The sequence below is a fragment of the Malus sylvestris genome, chromosome 9, assembly GCF_916048215.2.
Source record: "Malus sylvestris chromosome 9, drMalSylv7.2, whole genome shotgun sequence".
NCBI classification, from domain to species: domain Eukaryota; kingdom Viridiplantae; phylum Streptophyta; class Magnoliopsida; order Rosales; family Rosaceae; genus Malus; species Malus sylvestris.
The window spans coordinates 6,436,995-6,461,027 of record NC_062268.1 but is presented as its reverse complement, the minus strand read 5'-3'; the positions used below and the strand labels follow the sequence as shown (position 1 = coordinate 6,461,027).

Genomic DNA, 24,033 nt, shown 5'->3' with positions numbered 1-24,033 from the left:
TTTTCCTGCGAAATTTTTATTAGGGTGAACTGCTAATTTAGGCCTTGAATTATCACCTCAGTGAAAATTAGGTCTCTAAACTATATTTTTTTTTAGAAAAATCAGTCATTGAATTATAAAAATTTGTCAATTACATCTCTAACATTATATTTGAAGCTACTATATTCAATTTTTCATTAATTTAAGTCGTATTACTTGCATGTGATACACATTGGAGGGTAGATTGGTAGTTTTTCATAAAGAAATAGTGTATGGAGTTAACTTTGGTCTAATGAAATGTTCAGGGCTTACAGGCAAGAAAATGACAGTATTACATTCTAAAGTATGTTAAGTGATTTAAGTTGACGAAAAATTGAATAAAATAACTTTGAATATAATAGTAGAAATGAAATTAAAAATCTTCACTCTGCAATAAATTGAAGGGTATAATATACGAGGATTGGAGAATGAACATCAATTCTACATCTTTTGATGGTAAGCGATATATGGTGCTATCTTTGAATTAGCTAAACAAAGTTTCGTAGAAATACAGATTTGCTAAGACTTAACTGTAAAAGAGAATTCGGAACTCCACTCCTTTTGAGGCTACCCATTCGGTCATACCCAATACCGATCTTACTGTGCATCAACTTCATAGCTAAATCTGCAGTGCCAGCTTTCCTCAAGGCATTGATTAGAACAGTTCGGATTCGTCCTGGTGTTTCCCTACCTGTGTCCACAATTCCATTGGCCAAGTTGCAAGCTTCCTTGACACGGCCAGCTTTGGATAACACATTGATCATATCTTCAAAAGCTGTCTCAGGAATTACACCCATTGGCGCTAGCTCATCCAAAATCTTGCAGGCTCTGGCTACCTTGGCTGGGCCCTGAGAGACAAACCCATATAGAGAGGGCCCTGAAGAAAGCAACATTCGGTGTGATGCTCTTATCAATCATCGTGTCCCAGAGCTTCAATGCCTCTTCATTTCTGTGCCCTTAAAATGTCCGCTGATGAGTATTGTGTATGTATAAACCATCTGATCACAACCTTCCTCTTCCATTTTCTTAAAGAGTGCTAATGCTTCATCAGTTTTTCCACAACACGAAGCAACATCTCCTTCTGAATAACACCCCTGTATTAAAGCCATATAAGTAATCTTATCAGGTTCCACATTCCTCCCCTCCATAGCTCTAAACTTCTCCATTGCTTTCTGGGTTTTCCCTCCCTTACGATACCCTTTGATCATTGTATTATAAGTCGCAATGTCCGGTGCAATTTTCCCGCCTTCCATAACCTCAAAAACCCGCTCAGCTGATTCAATAAACATCGAATTCACCAAACCATTCAATAGAAAGTTATAAGCATACAAACTAGGCTCAATCCCATTCTCCTTCATTCTACACCAAACCCACAACAGCTCATCAACCATCCCAAGACATCCAAAGCTTTTAATCAAAGAATTCGATTCCAGAGAAGTCACCAAAAAGTTCATTTCTTTAAGCTTAACAAGAACACATCGAATGCGGTCCAAATCACCACACACATATAAAAGTTCAATTAAAGACTCATATCATTCAAGCTTCTGATGATATTTCTTCTGCCTACCAGCCCAAGAAAAGATCGCAAGGCAGTTTCGAGCTTCCCACGAAGCTCAACAGATTTCAATACATACGAAACAAAATTAGGAGACAATTTGATCAAGAATGTGCGACAGTAAGAGTCTAAATTAGCCTCCATCGTTGGAGACCCATCTAAAAGATTGAGAATTTGAGCGACCCAAGGAAATGGATCAAAGTTTTGTCTGTTTGACACTACGTCAGAGACGTCATTGAAAGGTTCTACCCATTCGGGAGGAGGGAGAGAGTTGGTGAAAACCCATCTCGGATTTGAGCTGAAACTTGACACCGAGTAAGAATTCGAAGCTTCTGATGAAGACCCGCCATTTTTATACGGACGGGGAGGTCTTGGAGGAAGAATACGGGCTGCTGAGAGAGAAAGGGGAGGTCTCAGTAGGGTTCTTCTCGTCAGGGTTTCCGGTGTTCTGTTCGCCCGTGTGCTTAGCGAGTGGAGCTGAAAGCCTGAAACGGTGAATGTGAAGATTGAAGTCGGAATGTATATTAAAATCCAGTTCAAAGATTATACTCGCAACGGTCCCATGGTCTAGTGGTTAGGACATTGGACTCTGAATCCAGTAACCCGAGTTCAAATCTCGGTGGGACCTTTTTACATTTCTAGCTGTGTTTTTCTTATTTTTTATTTTTTTTGGGGTTGGTTGCTTACAGATATTTATTTGGGCTTTTTACTTTCTATTTTTCAACCTTCAAATATTCATAAGCCCAGTTACCGTGTGCTGGGCTTTGTTTCTGGTTGTTTACAAACTAATATAGGCTTATTTTTAGCTTTTCGATCATACTTTACCTCATAAAACTCAAAAGTCGCCACTTTGCAGAACTGAATTTCGATCTCGCTTTGCCCTTGAAATTCAGTATTCACTCCACTTTGGCTTGTTTCTATTTATTTTGTTAAGTCTACTTATGTGACACAATTAAGGTCCACTTATGGTTGTCGTGGCACAACTATAAAAGCTCACATGACCAATAAAATGGTGTGACATAGATCAAAACCAAAAAAAATTTATTTTCAAACATTGTATATTGAAACAAAGGAAAAGTAAGAAAAATAGCAAAAACAATTCCTGGATTTCATCTCTCTGACCACTCTCTCTCTCTAATCGTTGTCCATACATATACCCATTCCCCCTCCATCTTCGGCCACCTTTTCATTAGATTCATTGATTTCATTATTTCTTATGTTTTTATGTTCTTAATGGAGGTGATTGGTCAAAAGAGAAGATGGTTCTTTTTCCTTCTTTACTGTTCATTTATTTCAGAGGAAAATTTAGCATATTACCAATTCTAAAGTTTAAATGGATGAACTTGCTTTAAAAAATAGAAACAAGGTAATCTACAAAGAATTTTGAGTTTCAAGAAGTCAAGTGATGAGTTTTGAGTTTCAATGAGTAAAATTGTAAGTTTTGAGTTTCAATGAGTAAAGTGTTGATTTTTGAGTTTCAGAGAGTAAAATGGAATCGAAATTGAGTTCCAATGCTCAAAATAAGCCAATAATATATGCATGGTTTTACTAACTTTTCGGCTTTCTTCGATTCTCACTCTGTTTCCTCAACTCTAGTTCTTATGTTTGATTGCCTCTTTTGATTGAAGGGGTTAGACAAGGAAGGAAAGATAGTAAGATTACATTCCCAGATAACAATTCCAGATTATCGTGAGTACTGTGCTTTCTTTCTTTTTAAAAAAGGGATGGCAAGCCAAAGTTATTTACCTCTTCTGGATCTGGAGAGATTATGAGGGATTTCAATTTGCTCGAGATCATAGTCAAGTAGATTTACCGGCTTGAAGCATCAAATCTGAAACCTCCCACATTTTTTTGTTTGTTAAAGAACAGCAATCTGCGTCCTTACTACTATGGTTGTGAGGACTGTGCTTTGAACTTGCATATATTATTTGGGGCATTTTCAGATGCAATTAATGCTTGAAGGCTATGGGATTGTGGACTTTGTTGATGGTACAAATTCATGTCCTTCCCAATTCTCATCTCCTGCTTCAACTTAGTTTGAGGTTACATGCACTGGTTCTAATTCAAGAATCGAATCGGATGCATACAAAGTCTGGAAGATGCATGATAAGGCTATTATGCAACTCATCAATGCAACACTGTCATTTGTTGCCATTTCTTGTGTCATTGGTAGTACCAGTGCTAGAGATTTATGGGTTTGACTTCAAGAACGATTCTCGACTGTTAGTAAAACTTCAATCTTTCAACTCAAGTTTGATCTTCAGACTATCAAAAAAGGTGCAGATTTTTTAACCCAATATCTCCAAAGGATTAAAGAAACAAGAGACTACCTTGATGCAGCAGGGGTTAATTTTGAGGATGAGGACATTGTTATCTTGGCCTTGAATGGTTTGTCTGCAGAGTATAATACATTCAGATGTGTAATTCGTGGAAGGGAAAATGTGATCTGTCTTAAAGAATTTCGTGCATAATTACTTGCAGAGGAAGCCATTATTGAGAGTAGCCAATGTCTGTCATTTCCTACTGCAATGTATGCAAAGAACCATGATTCTAATTCTGGTGCTTCTTCTTCTGGATCTTAGGGAGGTTTCAATTCTGGGTTTCAAAATACAAATGGGTTTCATGGCAATTCTGGTGCTTCTTCTTCTGGATTTCAGGGAGGTTTCAAGTCTAAGTTCAAGGGCAAAGGTAAAAATGGGAATTTTCAAGGACCAAAATTTTATAATCATCAGGGACAAAGATACTATAATTCTAAACCTGTTCTTTATGATTATGCACCTGGCATTCTTGGCAATCCTTCTCAGAGTAATAATGGTGTATCATCTCCTAATGTCAGCTGCCAATTATGTTCTCAACATGGTCACACTGCTGCCACATGTGTTTATAGAAATACTGAATCTTCCTCATTTTCTGAAAATTGCCAAATTTGTGATAGGGACAATCATACAGCCAAGACTTGTTTCTATAGAAATAAAAACAGACCTCCTCAATCTCAAATGACAGCAATGCACACTACTTTTCCTGGTTATCTGCAGTCTCAGGATGTGAACAATATGCCTTCCATGATGAATATGGTTCCGTCTAACATGTCTCCTATGATGAATATGATGTCTCAAAATGTTTCTCCATCCATGAATGCCTCTACTTCTTATGCCATGCCCTCCATGCATTATGCAATGTCCAATCCAGTCTCTCCATAAGTTTGGTTGACTGATTATGGAGCAACCAATCATATGACCAATGATCTCAGCAATCTTTCTCTTGCATCTCCATATCCACAAAATGAGACTGTTCAAACTGCAAATGGTGAAGGTTTGCAAGTTTCTCACATTAGGAATTCACTTCTTAGGCCATCTTTACAGCCTATTAAATTGAATTCAGTTATTTATGTGCCAAAATTGTCTCATAATTTAATGTCAATTCAAAGAATATGTCTTGACAACAACTGTTGGTTGATCTTTGATGCGTATTGCTTTTGGATTCAGGACAAGGCCACAAGGAGAATCTTGTATAAAGGGCTTTGCAACAATGGATTATATCCAATTCCTTCTTTCCCTGCTTTACAATCAAGCCAATCACCTCAATTTCAAGCCAATCAAGTTGTTGCCTTCCTTGGACATACTGTGAATTCAACCTTATGGCATTGCAGACTAGGTCACCCTTCAAATCCGATTACTTCTCTTATACTTAGGAAGTCTAATGTTGCTGTTAAACAAGATGTGTCTCCTATTGTTTGTCAAAGTTGTTTAGAAGGCAAATTTAGTAAACTTCCATTCTCTCCTGCTTCTGCAAAGTCTGTTATACCTTTTGAAATTGTGCATAGTGACTTGTGGGGACCTGTACCTAATGTATCTGTAGATGGTTTCAAATACTATGCTATCTTTGTTGATGAGTGTACAAGATTTTGTTGGCTTTTTCCATTAATCAATTAATCAGACATTTGTTCAGTATTTGTCTCTTTTTATCAATTTGTCTTCACTCAATTCTAAAAAAAAATAAAAATATTACAGAGTGATGGGGGGGGGGAGAGTACATTGGTAAACCTATGCAATCTTTTCTTGCAAACAAGGCATTTCTCACAATAAATCATGCCTTTATACCCCTGAACAGAATGGTTTTGCTGACAGAAAACATAAACACATAGTTGAAACTGCTATAACACTGTTACAAAATGCCAATTTGCCTTCTAAATTCTGGACTTTTGCATGTCAAACAGCCATTTATTTGATAAATAGAATGCCATCTCCAATTCTCCTAAGTAAATCACCATTTGAACTTTTGTATTATGCCATTCCTGAAATTCACCATCTTAGAGTTTTTGGATGTTCTTGCTTTCCACTTTTGAAACCCTATAACAGCAACAAATTACAACCTAAGTCTGCAAAATGTATTTTTTTGGGATATTCGTCCACTTATAAAGGTTACATATGTTATGAACTAAACCATGGGAAAATATACATACCAAGACATGTCATTTTCAATGAAATTGATTTTCCTTATGGATCTTTTAGTTCTAAATCACGATGTCCAACACAAGCTGGTGTTCCTACCGCTTTACCTGTTATGTTCCCTAACTTGCAAAATGTCCTAGTTACACCACCAACAATTCATCCTTCAACACCACTACCTATTTCATTACCTCCACTACCCATCCCACCACAGTCTATTGATATACAAGGTTCTCTACTTCCTATGGTACCTGATTATAGTTCTGAAAGTCTTCCAGTTGTTCTTGAAATTCCATCACTGAATCTACATCCTCTGCAAACTCGATCTAAGAGTGGGATTATGAAGAAAAAGGTTCTCTTTGCTTCTGCAAATAGTTTAACAGTGGTAGATTTGACTACTACCGAGCCTGCTACATAGAAGTCTACCTTGAAGGTTCCAGTGTGGTTTAATGCAATGCAAGAAGAACTCAATGCTCTTTATTCACAGAAAACATGGAGTTTAGTTTATCTTCCACCTCACAAGAATTTGGTTAGGTGTAAATGGGTGTTTAAAGTTAAAAAGGATGCTGATGGGAATATAGTTAGACATAAAGCTAGGCTAGTTGTCAAGGGCTTTAGTCAAGAAAAGGGGTTGGATTATGGGGAAACTTTTAGCCCAGTTGTAAAACCGAGAACTGTCAGATTGATTCTCGCTCTTTCAGCTCAATTCAATTGGCTTTTGAGACAACTAGATGTGAAGAATGCCTTTCTTCATGGCATATTGCAAGATGAGGTTTATATGTCTCAACCTCTCGGATTTGTGGATTCTAAACATCCTTACTTGGTTTGTAAATTACATAAGTCTCTCTATGGACTTAAACAAGCTTCAAGGGCTTGGAATGACAGGTTTACTCAGTTTTTGCCATACTTGGGTTTTACAAACACTTATTCTGATTCCTCAATGTTTGTCAAACATGTTGATGGCTCAATTGTGATTCTTCTCCTATATATGGATGATATTATAATTACTGAGAGTGCCACTTCTGCAATACAACAGGTTACTAAGGAATTTGATATCAAGGATCTTGGTTCTTTACATTTTTTCTTGGGTATTCAAATCTCCAGATCTTCAAAAGGTTTGTTTTTGTCTCAAGAGAAATATGTTGTTGATCTGTTGAAGAAGACTGAGATGATGGATGCTAAACCTGCAGCAACTCCATGTTTGCCTTACAATAGGCTTCTTAAGGATGATGGACATCCCTTTAATAATCATGCCCCTTATAGAAGTGTTGTTGGTGCTCTGCAATATCTTGTTTTTACGAGACCTGACATTGCCTTCTCTGTGCATCAGGTTAGTCAGTTTATGCAAGCACCTATGATATCTCATTTCACTGCAGTAAAACGAATCTTGAGGTATCTTAAAGGGTCTCTGTCACATGGGATTACTTATAGCAGAGGTGAGTTGATAATTAAAGTCTTTAGTGATGCTGATTGGGTTGGGGATCCTAATGATCGGAGATCCACTACTAGCTTAGTTGTCTTTCTGGGAAACAACCCCATTTCTTGGTCTTCAAAGAAGCAGCAAACTGTATCTTAATCATCAACCGAAGCTGAGTATAAAGCATTGTCTTCCACAGCTGCAGAATTAGATTGGATTCAACAGTTGCTTACATTTCTGCAGATCAACATTCCTATACTCCAATTCTGTTTTGTGATAATATGTCTGCCATTGTACTCTCCTTCAATCCAGTTCAACATCAGAGGACCAAACATATTGAGATCGATGTTCATTTTGTTCGTGAAAGGGTGGCAAGCAAGAAGCTTCTAGTACAATTTGTTTCTTCCCAAGAACAGTTTGCATATATCCTTACTAAGGGGCTTAGTGCACCTCTTTTCAGTACACATTGTTCAAACCTCATGCTTGGTTTATCCAAACCTGAGCTTGAGGGGGGGATGTTAGAGTATATAACTAAACCATCAGGATTATGACATTTTTCATAATATCAAAGGTTAGATTACAAGAGTTGGTTAGTCTATCTTGTACGGATAAGAGATATAGTTAGAAGATAAAGATCATGTAATAAGATCTCATCCAATATATGTGGGATTGTATTTGCTCACAAACATTAAGTGAAATATATGAAAAGATTTCCTTCTCTCTCTAAACTTTGACTTCTCTCTCAAACTATTATCTTCTTCTCTACGCCTCTATCATCTTCTCTGTAAGTTTCTCAATGATCTTGTACTATGGTTAACATCTTTATCTATACATTATGTCATCAATTATTTTGTTTCCAGGAGTCGAAAATGCAAAACTAGGGGTTGACTATTAAGCTCATCCATCGCGACTCCCCGGAGTCACCTCTTTACCAACCTAACCTCGCACCAGCAAAAAAGAACACAAAACCTCCTACAATCAAAAGCCCGCGTGTAAGGAATGAACGTTTACAGCCCATCAATTTTAACTCAGGTACTAATTTTGTGCGTCCGAAAGTTGATTACCAGAAGGGCGCTACGTTCATGGTGCAAGTGAGCATCAGAGCATAGGCATTCAGGATGTCACAGCCCATTTCTTACTTTCTTGACATGGACACGGGGAGTGACCTTATGTGGCTACAATGCCAAGAATGTAAAGATCCAGGGCACCACAGCTTTCACCAAAACAAACCTGTTTTCAATCAATCGCAATCCTCTTCTCATAGAAAACTTGTTTGTGATCGTCATCCCCTTTGCTTTCCTGGAAAATGTATCGGAAACTTTTGCTCATACCATATAGTGTATGACAATGAGGCTACAACCGAAGGCTATCTTGCGTCCAAAACCTTTACTTTTGAATCAAACTCAAAGCGGAGTGAAAGGGTTCCAAATATAATTTTCAGTTGTGGTATTAAATTATTAATCAGATAGGTATGGGTGCTTATGGTGAAGAGAGGTAATGTCGCTGGAATATTAGGCTTGGGATGGTCACCTCATTCTCTTGTCAGCCAATTTGGTTCTATTTCCGAAGGCTGGTTCTCACATTGCCTCCAAAGAATCCCCTATGACCATCACAGTCGCAACACATATTTGAGATTTGGTGCAGACATACCCAATAGACCATCTTTTCAACAGACTGAGTTAGTAAAATTTGGTAGACTTACTCCTTACTTTCTGAACATGCTAGACATTAGTGTTGCAAGTTCGCGTCTACATATCCCACCCGAACATTTTGCTAGGAGGCCGCAGTTTCGTGGTGGGACACTAATAGATACAGGAACTGCTTACTCAGGAATTATTCAACCACCTACGAAATCTTGGAACAAGCACTCGTGAATTACTTCTCTAGGTATCGTAATTTAACAAGGATTCATAGAGAAGACTTCAATTTGTGCTACCAAAGATCAACGGTTAAAAGAGAAGGATATATAAACCTTCCAACAATCACATTCCATTTGAGAGGTGCTGATCTTCTGTTGCAGCCTCAGGCAGCGTTTTTTGTTGATCTAACCGGGCAGTCGGACAGGCGAGAGTATTTTTGCCGGCAATGTTCAACGAAAGTGATGATACTGTAATAGGTGCATACCAGCAAACAAATCAGCGTTTCATATACGATCTCGATAGAAGGACGTTGCGTTTTGGCCCTGAAGAATGTAGCAGAACTCCATGAACTTTGTTGTATCATGCCATAAATAAGACGAAATAAATTAGCAAGGCAAATTTATTTGTTGTATCACTTCTAACTCAGAATAGCTGTTCTTCTCCTCCAAACTCGTGTCACGTGTACAGAGAACTAACCATGCTGAGTCTATATTCTTTAATCTTTTATTGCGGCAAAGGAAAAATAAAATAAATTAATCAAGAATTTAGATATGTATGATGAAACTAAATTGAAAGTTGCCGATGGTATAATATTAACATTTGTTTCTTGTGTCAAAATTCGTATTGATCGTGTTAGACTTTCGCGTTTCAAAAGTCAAACGGAAAACAGTAGAAGCATGTGTAAATGTATGGTAAAGAAAGCAAGCACGATCCTTTTCTCTGTTCCACTCAGAAATCCAGGACTCGTGTTATGTTTTTCGATCAACGAAGCAAACATTTCAGTCCCAAAAACTCCCACGTAAAATCATAGACATTACATTACGTTGAACTTCCTCAATTTCTCCGAAAGCTCTGTCGATTAACCCGACAAATGTCTACTCTAAACATAATCGCAGCTCACAACCTCCCTTCACCCTCAACCTCCTCCTTTGCTGCTCAATCTCACAAACCCAACTCGCTTTCACTCTTCTTCTGCACCCAAGCCTCCAGCAAACCCGACCCACCAAGGCTTTCGGGCTTCCCGACCCGGAAAAAACGAAGCTGGATTGTGGGGTCGCTCACGGAGGACAGAGAGGTGGTTCCATTGAAGGAAAAACTTGCAGAGGAGCAAGATAGCAGGTTACTGGTTAATGGGTCGGAAGAGTTTCAGGCTCTTTCGACATCGTCGGAGGAGAAAGGAGAGGGGGATGATTTGGATAAGCTGACGAGCAGAGCAATTAATGCGTTGATTGTTCTGGGATTTGGGACCTTTGCGGTCTCTAAGTTGCTCACAATCGACCACGATTATTGGCATGTAAGTGATCTCATTCATATGTGTGTGTGTATGTATATATGTAAATATATTGGTCTGTGTGTTCATGGATAATGATGCTCATATGACTCTTTGAAGGGTTTTATCTTAATTTGTTGATTAATTGATTAAAGTTTTCAGCTTTAATTCTCGCATTGGTTGATTCTTAATACTTTAATGATACTTAGTTAAGTTTCTCTGCTGGATTTGGAACATCTTTTAGTAGAGTGATGAACCGAATTGAAATTGGTATCTGTGAATTCATGGATTTTGATGCAAGTAAGCTGAAGAAGGTTTAAAGGGTTATGTTGTTTGGCTTAATTTGTTAATTTGCTTGAAGTCTTCAGCTTTGTTTTTGGAATGGGTTGATCCTTAATACTTCTTAAGTTAACCTATACATGTTTGAATGATGAGCTGAATCGAAATCGAGTTCTTTTCTTCTCTATATTGAATAAGGTGGTTGTCTCTGTAACTTGTTGTATTTTGGATGTCAAGGCTTAATTTTTGAGAAGTATTTCAGGGATGGACACTTTATGAGATACTAAGATATGTACCGGAACACAATTGGATTGCATATGAACAGGCTCTGAAAGCAAATCCCGTTTTTGCCAAAATGGTGATAAGTGGGGTTGTCTATACTCTAGGAGATTGGATTGCCCAAGTAAGTCTCTCTTCACCGTCTTCAGATAAGATTGGATAAAGTTCGTCTCAGTCATGGCTTGTTTTTATGGTTTCTTAGTTCTTTCCTATTGTATGTGAAGTGTTTTGAAGGGAAGCCACTTTTGGATTTTGACCGGAAACGCATGTTCAGATCGGGCCTTGTTGGGTTTACTTTCCATGGATCCCTTTCCCATTTTTATTACCAATTTTGTGAGGTGAGAATTCTGGTCTATATTTGCTTATTTCTGGCTTGTTTGATGAGTTTCTATGAATTGCTAAACTTATTGACTCCGATTTTCAGGCTCTTTTTCCTTTGGAGGATTGGTGGGTGGTCCCTGCCAAAATAGCCTTTGATCAAACAGTCTGGTCAGCGATTTGGAACAGCATCTATTTTGTGGTTTTGGGGTTCTTGCGTTTTGAGTCCCCAACCAAGATTTTTGATGAATTGAGGGCTACATTTGTGCCAATGCTGACAGTAAGAAACTCTTCTAAATCTTCCTTATCAGTTTTAAATGTCTTGTTTTTGTTTTTGTGATTGTATTTTGCTTGTTTTGAATGGATTGGGAGATTATTTTTTTACCAGATAGAGTTGGATTTCTGTAAAAACACTTGAGGAGGATCTCTTCACTTATACCTGATTTAAGTTCTCTGACCCAGTTATCATAGCTTGTTTTGCTTCATATGCTGCTGATTTTATTAATATATCATGTAACAATAACAGGTAAAAGAACTTCCATACGTCGGTAAAGTACAAAAGTATATCTAAAAGAAGAGAACATTTGAATTTTGAGCTAATGTGGTCTCCAAAAGTAGTAATTGTTTCTTTCACTTGTATGCATACAGTCATACCAGCAGAGGTTAACGTGATACCTTAAAAAAAGTATAGACAAGGGTCGAGGGTGGATAGTAAAAACATGAATATAATTTTTCAGATTATAGTTTATGTTTGAACCTAGCAACTAAAATTAAGCAGAAATTATTATGACTTCGATATTTGATCTAAATGCTTCTTGTGGTTTGAGTTTCTATGAATACGGGTTTGATTGGTATATTGTAAGTGTTAACCTACTTATATTCCTGAGTAAATTGGCATGACAGGCGGGATGGAAACTTTGGCCATTTGCTCATGTGGTTACGTATGGCCTGATCCCTGTTGAACAAAGGCTTCTTTGGGTGGACTGTGTGGAGCTTATTTGGGTTACTATTCTCTCAACGTAAGCCTCCAATCTTAGTTTCTTTTATATGGCGAGAATTTCTGTGTGGGAACCCCTACCCTGATAAGGGTAGGCTGCCCTATTTTGTAGGCCTGTTAATTTCGATATGTGTAATATCATTTCTCACTGGTTAAATTTTCTTTGGGCAGTTATTCAAATGAGAATGCAGATTCCAGTTTATCCGAGGCATCTTCTGGTGCAGATTCTGCTTCTTCGTCAAGCAGTTCTTCAAAGGTACATCACGTTAGCTGTTACTGTAGGGCCTATTTCAGAATCTTAATACATGTTTGGGTCCAACAATGAAATCTTCAAATAATGAATACATGATTCCGTGTGCAGGACTAAATTCTGAAAAGCATGGTACTGAGACGGTTTTCTACAGCCACCGCAATAACCACTGTTTCCACCCTATTAGTGTTTGGAAGCGTAAAATTTCTATACGAGAACTGCGAGGAAAGTAGTTGTTAGGGGAGATCATCATTCAATGGCTGTGCAGACCACAATATAATAGGAAGCAGCATGAGCTATGCAGCTTGGGAGACAAGCAATTATTGGTTATCCTAACCAAACATATACGATACGAAGAATAATTTTTCTGCCAAATGTGTTCTATATTCATTCTCAAATTCAGTCAGCTCCCCCTGGCGATCTCGTGCTATGTATATTCATTGGAGTAGCTGTAAATTTCAACAGGTACTGCAACTCATGTTGTAGCTTGGAGAAACTGTATACTTGTAATAATAATGCCATAAAGAAGAGTAAGAAGAATGAGATTTTGTAACTACTTGATGTTTCTTGATGTTGAAATGACTGATGAGATTTTGTAACTACTTTGTGTTTCTTGATGTTGAAATGACTGCCTTTTTCGGCGATTTTTGAGACCACTGCTTTGGCTTCTTCCTCGGAATGAGCTTCATCTTCTTTACAAATCACAGTTTCACGTATATGCTGCAATGATTTATTTAAATATTAAGACAAATATTTTTATGCACGTGTCAAACTGTAATTACCATTCAAATAAGAATTGCTACTTATGAGTTTTAAATTAGGACATTTTAAATTGAACATAACCATCTGTCATTCTAGCAATTTATAATTTGACACATGTAGAGATAACTCATCAAAAACACACCATAAAAAAAATTGCACAAAGAAAGTAGCCAAGTTTCGTCCTTATTTTTAGCAAGGGATTTGTAGCTCAGTTTGTGAAATAACACTCTCTGCTACAACCTAGGTCTAAATTCGAATATCCCCTTCCAAAGTAGAGAAATCTAGTCCTCATCGAAATCCTTCACATGTTCGGTGGTTCTTACCGAATAGATCTCATTCGGGCATTACTATCGAACATTTTTTTAATCCAATGTGGCGTTAAAAGGGCCATTTCCTTGGTACATCACATGCAGTGCACGTGACCACCCAACATTTCACAAATCGCGCGGGATCCGACTGCCGTTAACAGAAACCAACTTCCTCTGCCTCCCTCAAACAAGTAGCAGCACCCCCAAATTTTTGAAATTACAGAACGAACCCCAGATCTGAAAATTCTCTTGCACCTCGATCCCGGTACCCCTTTTTAGATCCGATATCGCCTGAACCGGGTCAGAAAACAACAATGGCGAAGGTCGAAGAATTGCGCCAAGAATCTAAGGACGCCAGCGTCGCGAAGAATAAGAAGAACAGGAGCCACGGCTCCACCGAGTTCTTCGTCTTCGTGGATTACCTCTTCCTCTCGATCTTCTTCGCGTTCCTCTGCTTCCTCATCTTCAAGATTGCATCCGATTTTTTCTCTCTCTAGACACCGGCATTGTTTCGAATGCAGGTTGATCCTCCGATCCCTCCTCTCAATTTCGTTGATGTTTTTTTTCCCTCAATTTTTGGTATTCTGAATGCAATTTGTGTAATGGGTTCCTCCTGCAATTTCTTGATTGTCGTGGGTCCGTCCGACCCATTTTGTTGATTTGGGTACCCAAAAGTTTTTTTTTTTCTTTTTTTGTGATAATTAATTGAAGGAGCAGCTAAATAGATAGCTTAATTTAATAAATGTCGAACTTTAATTTGTATCCATGATGTAATTGGATGTAGCTTGAGTAACTGCGTCTGTATTTAGTTGCAAAATGTAATGTTGTTTTTATGGGAGCGATATTCTATTATAATCTAAAGAATTTGAATTTGGGTGGAGATGAGAAAGCACACTGCTTTAGCCAACTTGGTTAGGCGAGGTCGGCAGTTGTAATTGTAATTGAATGGATAGGTAGAGGTATCAATAGGACTTTGAATTCATGGAAACTAAAATGAAGTTTGGTATCTGTGGAGTTGCAATTTGTTCTCATCTGGGTAGTTGTTGAATTTGACGGCTGGTGTTCAATGTGAAAATTCTGTGATTGGTGCTGGTATTTATTCTAGGCATAAATACGGCTAATGAATGCCAAATATGGTAAGTTTGTGCACATGTTGTTATGAATCCAAGTAAACAATAAACTTGTCAGTTCTTTAGATTTTTCGAGGACGAAGAAAATCAATTTCAGGTGGACTATTTTCAAGAGGAGCTGGTCCTGTGTACCAGTTTTTTTCAACTGGTCATTTCCCTACTTACTTGACTAGGATTAATGAAATGCACTCAGATTTAAATGCCGTTTCGCGTCAATTGGCTTATGGTTATATCTAAACCAATGCGTCTTTAGTTTCTGAACATTTTTCAGTATAATGTTGTTGAATGTTCGTAGGGCTCGATCGAGAAAATGAAGATTGCTTGTGATTCCAACTTAGAAACATATACAGGCTTCACTTTAGGATATTGATTAGTAACTATAGCAGTTGTTTATGCATTTGCAGCTGTTTCGTTTAGTAACATTTCTGCAGGATTATGTAACAGGTTCAGGTCCTAGCTGGAATAACTTTACGGGTGTTGGCTTGGTTGAATTCAGATTTCACAAACTTAAATTCACGATGTTTCCGGGTGAATCGAAAAAATCTTGTTCCCTTTTGATCCAATGAAATTTAGAAACAGTTGTTTTTTATGGCTAAACTTCTGGGAACATCACATAACAAGTGTAACATTCATATATGAATTAAGATGATGGATTATGTCTTTCTATTAAGAACTAGAAGGTGTTTTGTGAATTGCTTTCATACCAAATTGAAGTTAACAAGTGGGGTCTTTATCTAATCTTTGATTGATGGCACACCTAACTATTTATTAGCAATGGTCGGGGGAACGTGTATTGTGCGCAGTCTTACCTTTGCTTTGCAAAGATGTTGCTTCCATGACTCGAACCTGTGACCTTTGGGTCATAAAAGAGTTAGTTTTCTGTTGTGCCAAGGCTTTCCTCACCTAACCATTTATTAATTTGACGAATTTTTTTTCTAGCTTTACTAATTCCTTGACAAACCTAGATATTGATTGACTTTGGAATTAATGTCGAATTTGAACATATCCTTTTTGCTTTCTGGTGTAATTTAGGTCTAGTTGTAAAAATATTTGGTCTGCACAAAAAAAATAGTTGGGAAGTGATTTCCGCACTCACTTCCTAACCTTGCAAACACTAGCGTGAAAAAATCATTGCCGAAAAAGTAAGCTCCCTCTCTCTCACACGCATACTTGCAAACACAAAAACATGTTTAAAGAGTAAAGAGAATAACAGCTGCTGACCAGCATTCATTGATTCACACTAGAAGTGGAACTACCGAATAAAAACAGCAAAACATAGATTTATTTACTTAACTACTTTATTATTTGAAGCTAGAGAAGCAGCATGCTGGTCTCTCAAGATTCTAGCTCTCTCAACCTGAATAGACAGAAGAAGAAAAAGACACATACAACTAGTCGACGGATACAGAATCATGACCTAGCGCGCTCATTCAAAGCTCATTGCCCAACGAATTCAGGGAGTTGGAGCACCTGTAGGGCTCCCGCCACCATTGCCGGGGGTTGGAACCTCATAACCGGGGTTTGGAATGTATGTGTCATCACCGCCTGGAACATAGTCGTCACTACTAGGGCTTCCCACACTTCCACCAGGGCTGCCGATGCTAGGGGGTGGAGCATAAGGTGATACATTATACAGTGGTGGTAGCATCACACGCCCAATGCCGGGAATGACAAAACTTCTGTCATGGTCAAGAAACCACTGAGGTTGTTTCTTGTCATCTTTGTTGGAGGTTGTCGGGACATTTCGCCCGGAAACTGCTCTACCTACTAGGGCAAGAAGGATAACGGAAATGGAGATGAGAGTGAGAACCGAAGAGCGGGTTTTGTAAGCCATTATCGGAGCAATGCTGCAGAAACCGGGGAGAGAGAAATGGGAGAGAAGGGTAGTTCTTGCTGCAGTTAGCTTGGTGATTTGGAATGTAGAAAGAAGGGCTCTTCTTATAGCCGAGGATTTTTGGTAAGTTGGGTGAACTGTCAGCGGTGAGTTAATTGCCAGAGTTTCTAGGCGAAGCCATGGATAGAGAGGAGATATACAAACAGAAAACTTCATTTTAATCCTCGGCAAAGATGACTTTTTGATTAAAACCATGAGTAAGATCAAAATCTAATTTTAGTCCCTTGATACTTTAATAACCTCATTTATTAATTATATTTTGATTTTTTAATTATTTATCTTTTTCTTTCTAATTTTTAATGTATTAATTTTATTTCATTATAATTTTTATTTTCATTTCATTTATCGTAATATATTTTGTTGTGAACATTTAGATAAACTAATTTTTGTTATACAATATATTTTGATGTACTTTATCTTCTTCATTTAGGTATATTAAATTCATTATAATACATTTCGGTGCATACATTTAGGTACACACATTTCGGTACATACATTTCGATACAAACATTTAGGTACATTAATTCAATATAATACATTTTCGGTACTAACATTTCAGTGCATACATTTCGGTACATACATTTCGATACAAACATTTAGGTACATTAATTCAATATAATACATTTTCGGTACTAACATTTCAGTGCATACATTTCGGTACATACATTTAGGTATATTAATTTAATATTAATACATTTCGGTGCATATATTTAGGTACATACATTTCGGTACTAACATTTAAATATATTAGTTCAATATAATATATTTCGGTACTAGCATTTATGTACATTAATTGAGTCTTTCAAGTTTGAAGAATGTTAAATAAAATTAATAAATTAAAAAACTCTTTTTTGGTCAAAAAATAAATTAAAATTTGTGTATTAATAAATTTAAATATTTAATGGGAGACATTAAATAAAATGCACATTAATTATTTTGAATTAAGGGCACATTAGGGACTAAAATCAATATTTAATATAACACCAGGTTTTTATTTTATTTTAATCTTCTTGAGAGATTAAAGTTCAAAAACCCGTATACAAATGTATACAAATGTACACGTGCATGGAGAGAGAAGTGATGAGTTGGGTTTTTCTTAGGTCGATAATTTTGACACTTAAAGGACTGTGGGGTCTTGCAAAAATTCCAGAAAACAACATGTAGATGCCCTTCCTTATTATATTTAACATCTGCGCTCAGAACTTCAGAGAAATTTATTGGGCATATGTTTACTTAACGGAAATCGGAGAATAAAAGAACTTTGAAATAGAGGAAGAAAGGAACCGAAATCGAATAAATTATTTGAATCCTGAACCTTAGATATTTGATTACGAATTTGAAGAGGAAACCCACACTTTTTCAATTTCTTGTTTTATTAACAAAGGAAAAAAACTAAGGAGTAAAATAATTCTCAAACTAATATTCAAATAAACTTGAAAAATTAAAATGATTATAATTCTTAAGAATGTGGTCCGCTTAAAAGTTGATGAATAGTGATTGCAAGAACTCGGGGGTGTTTTCTTGGTTACCAAGATTGAGGTGTACATTAAACATATTAAAATCTGCCAATACGTACCAGCAACTCTTGCGGCCATTAATCATGTGCAGATCCGCCTCTTTCCTCTGTGAATGTGAATCAAAGAGCCTGCAATTTAAGGTTTCATCTTTATTTTTGCAGAACTGCCCTTTTTTTCGTCTTTCTGGTTTGTTCCTTTTCTTTTCTTCACTGGCAAGGTATTTAATGGGATCATTTTCCACATTGCAATTTCCAATCTACTCCTTTATTATTGTTGTATCAGTTATTTGCCATAGAACAAATTTTATAAATATCACCTGTATGTTAGGTCGTACCCAGTGCACAAGGCTCCCGCTTTACGCAAGGTATTGCTGCAAAAATATGCCACTGAATTGGAAAATTGAGTAATTTGTCACCTCAATTTTGATGCTGTAATTGCCACTTATGACCAACTTCGTCTATTTTTTCATCCGTAAGGTTGCATGTGCATCTCAAACTTGACGTGGATTGATATTTCAGACTTCAAAATACCTTTCAAACTTGATGTGCATCTCAAACTTGGCATATTGCTTCCATTATTTTGTAGGTGACAAAAGCTGCAACAAGGCCTAAAGTTTCGAGTGACATTAGACTAAAAGTTCACAGAAAGGAAAGAGGTGGTGTTTTTACCAGTTGCCCTCTACCACTTATCTTTAGCAGGGTGTTTTTCACAATTTAAATGCACATTATCTGAAAATGGTTACCTGATCACCTAAAATAATAGTATGGCTTTATTCAAGATGTGCATCTTGTTATAGGCAGCAATGGGTCTGGACAGTTCAAAAGCTGAATCCTACAATGCATCAACGTGCTGCGTACATGATGCTGCGGGATCCTTGACACCGGCAGATATGATCGTTTCATTAAAAACATTTATAAGTAGACGTTCGGTTGAGTAATGTATTGCATACACTTACAGAAGACATGTAGAACATTAAAATCTAGGCTGCATCTAGATCTGATCTGGACTAAAGAATGTACATAAAACTTAGAAACATAGAGACAATTATATTTGCCTCAGTTGCCTGATAAGAACAGTTTCCTTACTTTTTGTGCCTTCTACAACAAATGCTGAGGAAATGGAAACCCAGAAAGATTTATCATTCTTTTGGATTTTAATGAGGCAAAAAATATCCCATAATACAACAAACGCTGGCCGGTTTCGTTTATATTTGAATCACAATTTCTAAGGCCTTTCCTCGGAAAATCTAGGAAGTTGAACAAGGGAGTTCACGCGCGTCACGCCTTCCAAACCCGACCAGTTCTGATCTTCAGCTGCCACTGTTTCTTCATTCCCTTCAATCTCAACCGGTAGTCGACCATAAGTATCACTTTCATCAGATGATCTGACAGTGAAATTCCTCTGCAAAGATGGCTCGGACTTCTGGCCATCATCTGATTCAACTGCATTGCCAGAGTGATTGCTTTGAATGGTTGCAGATGAAAAACCCTGTTCCTCGTAATCAGATTCTGAGTCCATTTTCCCATCCAAAAACAAGCAAACAACTGCACAGTCATCCATCTTCGAAGTTGGGTATTTGAGTTTCCATTCACGAGCAGCTGAGTCCACCACAGTCCTTGCAGCCGATGCCCGGCTTGGGGCGGAGGATACTATCTCAACAACCTCTTCATTGCTTAAGACATCCCAAACCTGAAACGTTACAAGTTAAACGTCTTTGAGAGAAGTTATATTAAGAAAGACATAACAAGGTTAAAAATTACGTGCAAAGCAGGACATGAATAAGCAGAGCAGTACTCGTCGACATGCAGCAATCATTTAAATGTCAATTATGTTATCTCCGGCTTGCCTAGGTTCCCTGAGCTAGCAGGGAATCAGGACAGTAACAAGCAATGCAGTCCTCGTAGGTTGGAACCACTTCACATGTATCATCGCCTTCTCATGTAAAGTAGCAAGAACACACTAGACGTGAGCACTCTTTTCTCACTCATGTTTTAAGAATCAAGATGCCTAAGACTTTCTTACTGGATTTTTACATCTCACGTTATCTATCCACAATTCCCTGATCATGCTTAAAATGAGACATGTTTGTAATTCTATCACTTCACGGTTGGTTCCTGGAAGCCATTTCGAGCAAAAATTGATATTCCTCATTGTTGTATGATTCCTATATGATTTTCTAGTTTTCTTTGCAGATTATAAGGAGGCCCATAGGCCATTATTAAAGCCAGTATTTCCACATTGAAATCATCTACAAACATTGAACCAAAAAGAACAAAAGTAGTGAAAAAAACTGTAGAGAATACAGGAGGATATAATATAAGACGAAATTTTTACCCCATCAGAAGCAAGAACAATGAACTGATCTCTGTCAGTAAGTATCCGGTGTGAGAACTCAGGTATTGAGATCACTCCATACTCCTTTAAACAGAAATCACCGAACGCTCGAGCCATTGCTAAGCCAGGGGCATCATCAAAAGGCAACCATACTCGAGACACTTCAGGCTCATCTTGCAAAGCAAACACCCTACCCTTGCATCGTTTGATCCTTTCAGCTTCCCCTACCAAATTTTACATAACACCAGCAAAGTAAGGTTAAAAAACAAGCAGGCAAACAAAACATTGATGAGGAGAAATATATATGATTCATACTTGGGAGATCGGGCTTTAAATCAACAGTCAACTGAATTGCCACCATGGAATCACTACTGTCCTTTGATCCCAGGATTGCTCGAGAATCCCCAATATAACCCATGAAAAGATTTGACCCCTGCAGAGTGAAGCAATCAAGAACAAAGCAAACAAAATGGGAAAAAATTAAGAGTGCAGAAGGTGTTAGCAGCCGTACCTGTTTGACTAGAGTGACAGCAGTGCTACCACTGCAGAAGCAATCCAAATTCGGATGGGACCTCAGCTCCTTGTCCATGGATTTGTATGACTTCAGGAAAGCGTCTCTCCATGATAAATTCAATTTTTCTTCAGCCGAACCATCCTTCTCAGTATCTCCACCATCTGACTTCTTCACGCTCCCTTTGAAACATGTTGTACTGGACCCTTTTAACCTCGATTGATATGAATACAAGAAGGATAGCAGCTTCACAGGCAATGCATCCCTTACTTTACGAGCAACAAGATGGCCATGCGGACCATGGCCGTCAAAAACACCACAAAAGATCGCATCATCGGACATGAAATCCTTCAAAAGATTATAAAATCAAGAGTTCAGAAATTACCTACCATCATGTTCAATTAGTATTTCAATTGCAGAGGAGAAACACTTACTTCCCACACAACCATGGCATCCTGGTTTATGCCTTTGCGGCCCTGCTGTGTGAATATGCAAGAAGTCTGACTCTTTCCGTTGGTAAAAATGCGGTTGGGTAAGGTGTGTAAGTTCTGAAGAGTATATGAATGGTCAGAGAATGTCTTCTTCGTTCTCTTTTGGCCGCAAAATCCAATCCCCAGGCCTGTCTGCGCAACCCTCTCTCCATTGCTCCTGCTACTACGAGTACTCCGACTACTAGTCGAAACACAACCCCCCATTTCCTCAGCTCAACAAAGAAGACATTAACGAGGGATAAGTCCTACTTTTGCCAACCAGATCTCACATGAAATTCTGGAATTCGTCACAAATGGTCAACCGAGCAAATGACTATCCAAGTACCAAAGATTCCCACACATCCAAACCACCAGCCACTTTACAAGCCCATGTAGAAAAATGAGGTCACTTTATCTTGGTCAAATGAAATCCGTGGATGTAACGCGAATCCATGATAAAACCAGCTGAGCCGAACAAGAAGACATTAGTTAATTACTTGTTTAATTCTGGCAACACAGAATGCAAAAATGGCTGCATGTAAAGAACTAAACAAATCAAACGAAATGTATTAAAAAAACACAATTCCATGTGAAACAAGGAATAGAATATACTTAGTAAGTCTATCCTCTCCTGATCCTATTGCCCTTCAATAAACTAGGATTTTGAGCAAATTGATCCAATAAAATAGAAAGCAAAGACCAGTAGATTATAATATAAATTAGATTCGAACATCGCTTGATAAAAAACAGAGGTTAACGGAGACAGAAAAACAGAGAAATGGCACCACAAAAGCACGAAATTTTCCCTGTATTCTGCCGACTATGAGATTCAGACCCCAAAATAAAAACGCACCACGTAAAATCGGATAGATAGAAACCAAGAAATGCACCATACAACATGAAAATACCCTGTATTCGGCCAGCTATGCGATTCGGACTCATCAAAATTCAACAATACAAGTAAAATAAACATATGTCGCTTAAAAGATTCTTAATAAAGCAGAACTGCACAGAGATGCAAAAAACCAGAAGAACACTGAGACTATTGAAAATCTTACCTCAATTATATGTGCCCACAAACATATGCAGAAACAATCAAGCTTATCTGACTTGAATTGGATACTAATTAAGCAAAACCAGAACGAGATATTCTTGACAACTTGGAATTTTTTAGTATATTTTAAATTTTCCTCCACTTTCACAGCAACCAAACAAAGCATAGGGTCCGGTCAACGGACCTGTTTCGGATGGAGGGAGGGGGGGGAGAGAGAGAGGTAAAGGCAACAATGAAATTGGTACGAACTGTTGTTTTCCCACTAGAGAGAAATCAGAGAGAGAGAGAGAAAGCAAATTTCGAAAAAGCAGGAAAAAGACGAGGAGGAATGATCTTTTGCCAAATATCATCATCAAGCAAACAAGCAAACAAACAAACAAGCATACGCAGGGTTAATCCTTGTTTGGTTCCTGAGAAAAGATCAAGGAAAGTCCTTAAACTTTTGAGCAGAAGAGATCACTCAAATATTACATGATTATTAAAAGGGGGCAAACAGAGCAGTAAAACCCAAATCACAAACAACCATCAAAATCCAATGGTATGTTTAGTTTTCTATGAGAATGCAGTGAAGGTTTCAGTCTTTTACAAAGCCAAGCAGCAAAAATATGAAATTTAAGATGTTTAACTGTCTCTCTCTCTCTCCCTCTCCCTCCCTCTCTCTCCCCCTGAATTTTTACCCAGCAGAAATCAGAATTCAAATGAGATATCTAAGTAAATGGATTGGAGTGCACAGAGAGAGAGAGAAGTTGCACATGCAGATGTTTGATTGCTCTGTGATTATTACCCCAAATCACTCAAGTTTCAATTCAAATAAATAAAAAAACACAAATAAAGAAGAACGTTATGGTCAGAGACAAATGGAAAGCAAATTGTTTAGTGATGAAACAAACAAACCATCCAAAATTAGAAGTAAAATTAGAGTGTGTGAGAAAAACTGAGAAAAGGGTAGTAAATTTTTTACCTTATTGTTTGAATTTTGCTTGCCAAGATTGGAGCTTTGGGATCAGAGTAACGAAAACCAGAGCAGAGCAGAACAGAAGGAAACAAAGAGAGAGAGAGAGAGAGAGAGAGAGAGAGGTGATTACTAATAAATTATGTAGTTTTTTTTTCGTAGAACTTCCTAGGTCATTTATACAACATTAAATTGTAGTTTTTAAATAATAAATTATGTTTGATCCTATGGTCCTTTGGTCTTCGGTTGGAGACGGTTTTTTGTGACAGGGCTAAAACGAGCCCTTTGGCCCTCTGGCCCTCGGTTGGAGACGGAGGCAAATATGGTCATGTACTATTCATTAAAATATTAATATCTTGGAGAATCTTGGAGGGTTAGAGGGCTCAAATGAGCCATCTGGCCAGCCTTCGG

The 24,033-nt window shown here is 37.7% G+C and overlaps 3 protein-coding genes, 2 long non-coding RNA genes, 1 other non-coding gene and 2 pseudogenes across 7 annotated transcripts; 5 read left to right on the top strand and 3 right to left on the bottom strand.

Moving 5' to 3' along the window:
* Positions 1 to 352: 352 nt before the first annotated feature.
* On the bottom strand, positions 353 to 2,011 carry LOC126583244 (pentatricopeptide repeat-containing protein At1g03560, mitochondrial-like; annotated as a pseudogene).
* A 118-nt stretch (positions 2,012 to 2,129) lies between these two features.
* Positions 2,130 to 2,201, top strand: TRNAQ-CUG (transfer RNA glutamine (anticodon CUG)). The gene has a single exon. It is a non-coding gene; the product is annotated as a tRNA-Gln (tRNA).
* A 2,368-nt stretch (positions 2,202 to 4,569) lies between these two features.
* On the top strand, positions 4,570 to 5,087 carry LOC126582148 (uncharacterized; annotated as a pseudogene).
* A 4,930-nt stretch (positions 5,088 to 10,017) lies between these two features.
* Positions 10,018 to 13,246, top strand: LOC126582834 (uncharacterized). Its single transcript, XM_050247058.1, has 7 exons — positions 10,018 to 10,591; positions 11,109 to 11,249; positions 11,350 to 11,463; positions 11,550 to 11,723; positions 12,347 to 12,462; positions 12,612 to 12,696; positions 12,802 to 13,246. Exons 1-7 carry the CDS (start codon positions 10,169 to 10,171, stop codon positions 12,805 to 12,807), a joined length of 1,059 nt encoding a protein of 352 aa, XP_050103015.1. The 5' UTR covers positions 10,018 to 10,168; the 3' UTR covers positions 12,808 to 13,246.
* Positions 13,247 to 13,658: 412 nt separating this feature from the next.
* LOC126582836 (uncharacterized) lies at positions 13,659 to 15,582 on the top strand. The gene is made up of 2 exons (XR_007609601.1): positions 13,659 to 14,281; positions 15,322 to 15,582. It is a non-coding gene; the product is annotated as an uncharacterized LOC126582836 (long non-coding RNA).
* A 506-nt stretch (positions 15,583 to 16,088) lies between these two features.
* LOC126582835 (putative cell wall protein) lies at positions 16,089 to 16,808 on the bottom strand. Its single transcript, XM_050247059.1, has one exon. The coding sequence runs from the start codon at positions 16,722 to 16,724 to the stop codon at positions 16,344 to 16,346; it is 381 nt and encodes a 126-aa protein (XP_050103016.1). The 5' UTR covers positions 16,725 to 16,808; the 3' UTR covers positions 16,089 to 16,343.
* Positions 16,809 to 18,352: 1,544 nt separating this feature from the next.
* Positions 18,353 to 19,196, top strand: LOC126582764 (uncharacterized). The gene is made up of 3 exons (XR_007609582.1): positions 18,353 to 18,441; positions 18,887 to 18,956; positions 19,098 to 19,196. It is a non-coding gene; the product is annotated as an uncharacterized LOC126582764 (long non-coding RNA).
* On the bottom strand, positions 19,192 to 23,760 carry LOC126582762 (probable protein phosphatase 2C 52). Of its 2 annotated transcripts, none has more exons than XM_050246948.1 (6): positions 23,632 to 23,760; positions 21,581 to 22,081; positions 21,147 to 21,494; positions 20,951 to 21,068; positions 20,636 to 20,859; positions 19,192 to 19,990 (listed from the first exon to the last, which is right to left on the bottom strand). In XM_050246948.1, exons 2-6 carry the CDS (start codon positions 21,839 to 21,841, stop codon positions 19,526 to 19,528), a joined length of 1,416 nt encoding a protein of 471 aa, XP_050102905.1. In that variant the 5' UTR covers positions 21,842 to 22,081; positions 23,632 to 23,760; the 3' UTR covers positions 19,192 to 19,525. The 2 variants fall into 2 exon arrangements, with proteins under 2 accessions (XP_050102905.1, XP_050102906.1); XM_050246949.1 differs by lacking the exon at positions 23,632 to 23,760 and adding an exon at positions 22,675 to 23,321.
* Positions 23,761 to 24,033: the final 273 nt, after the last annotated feature.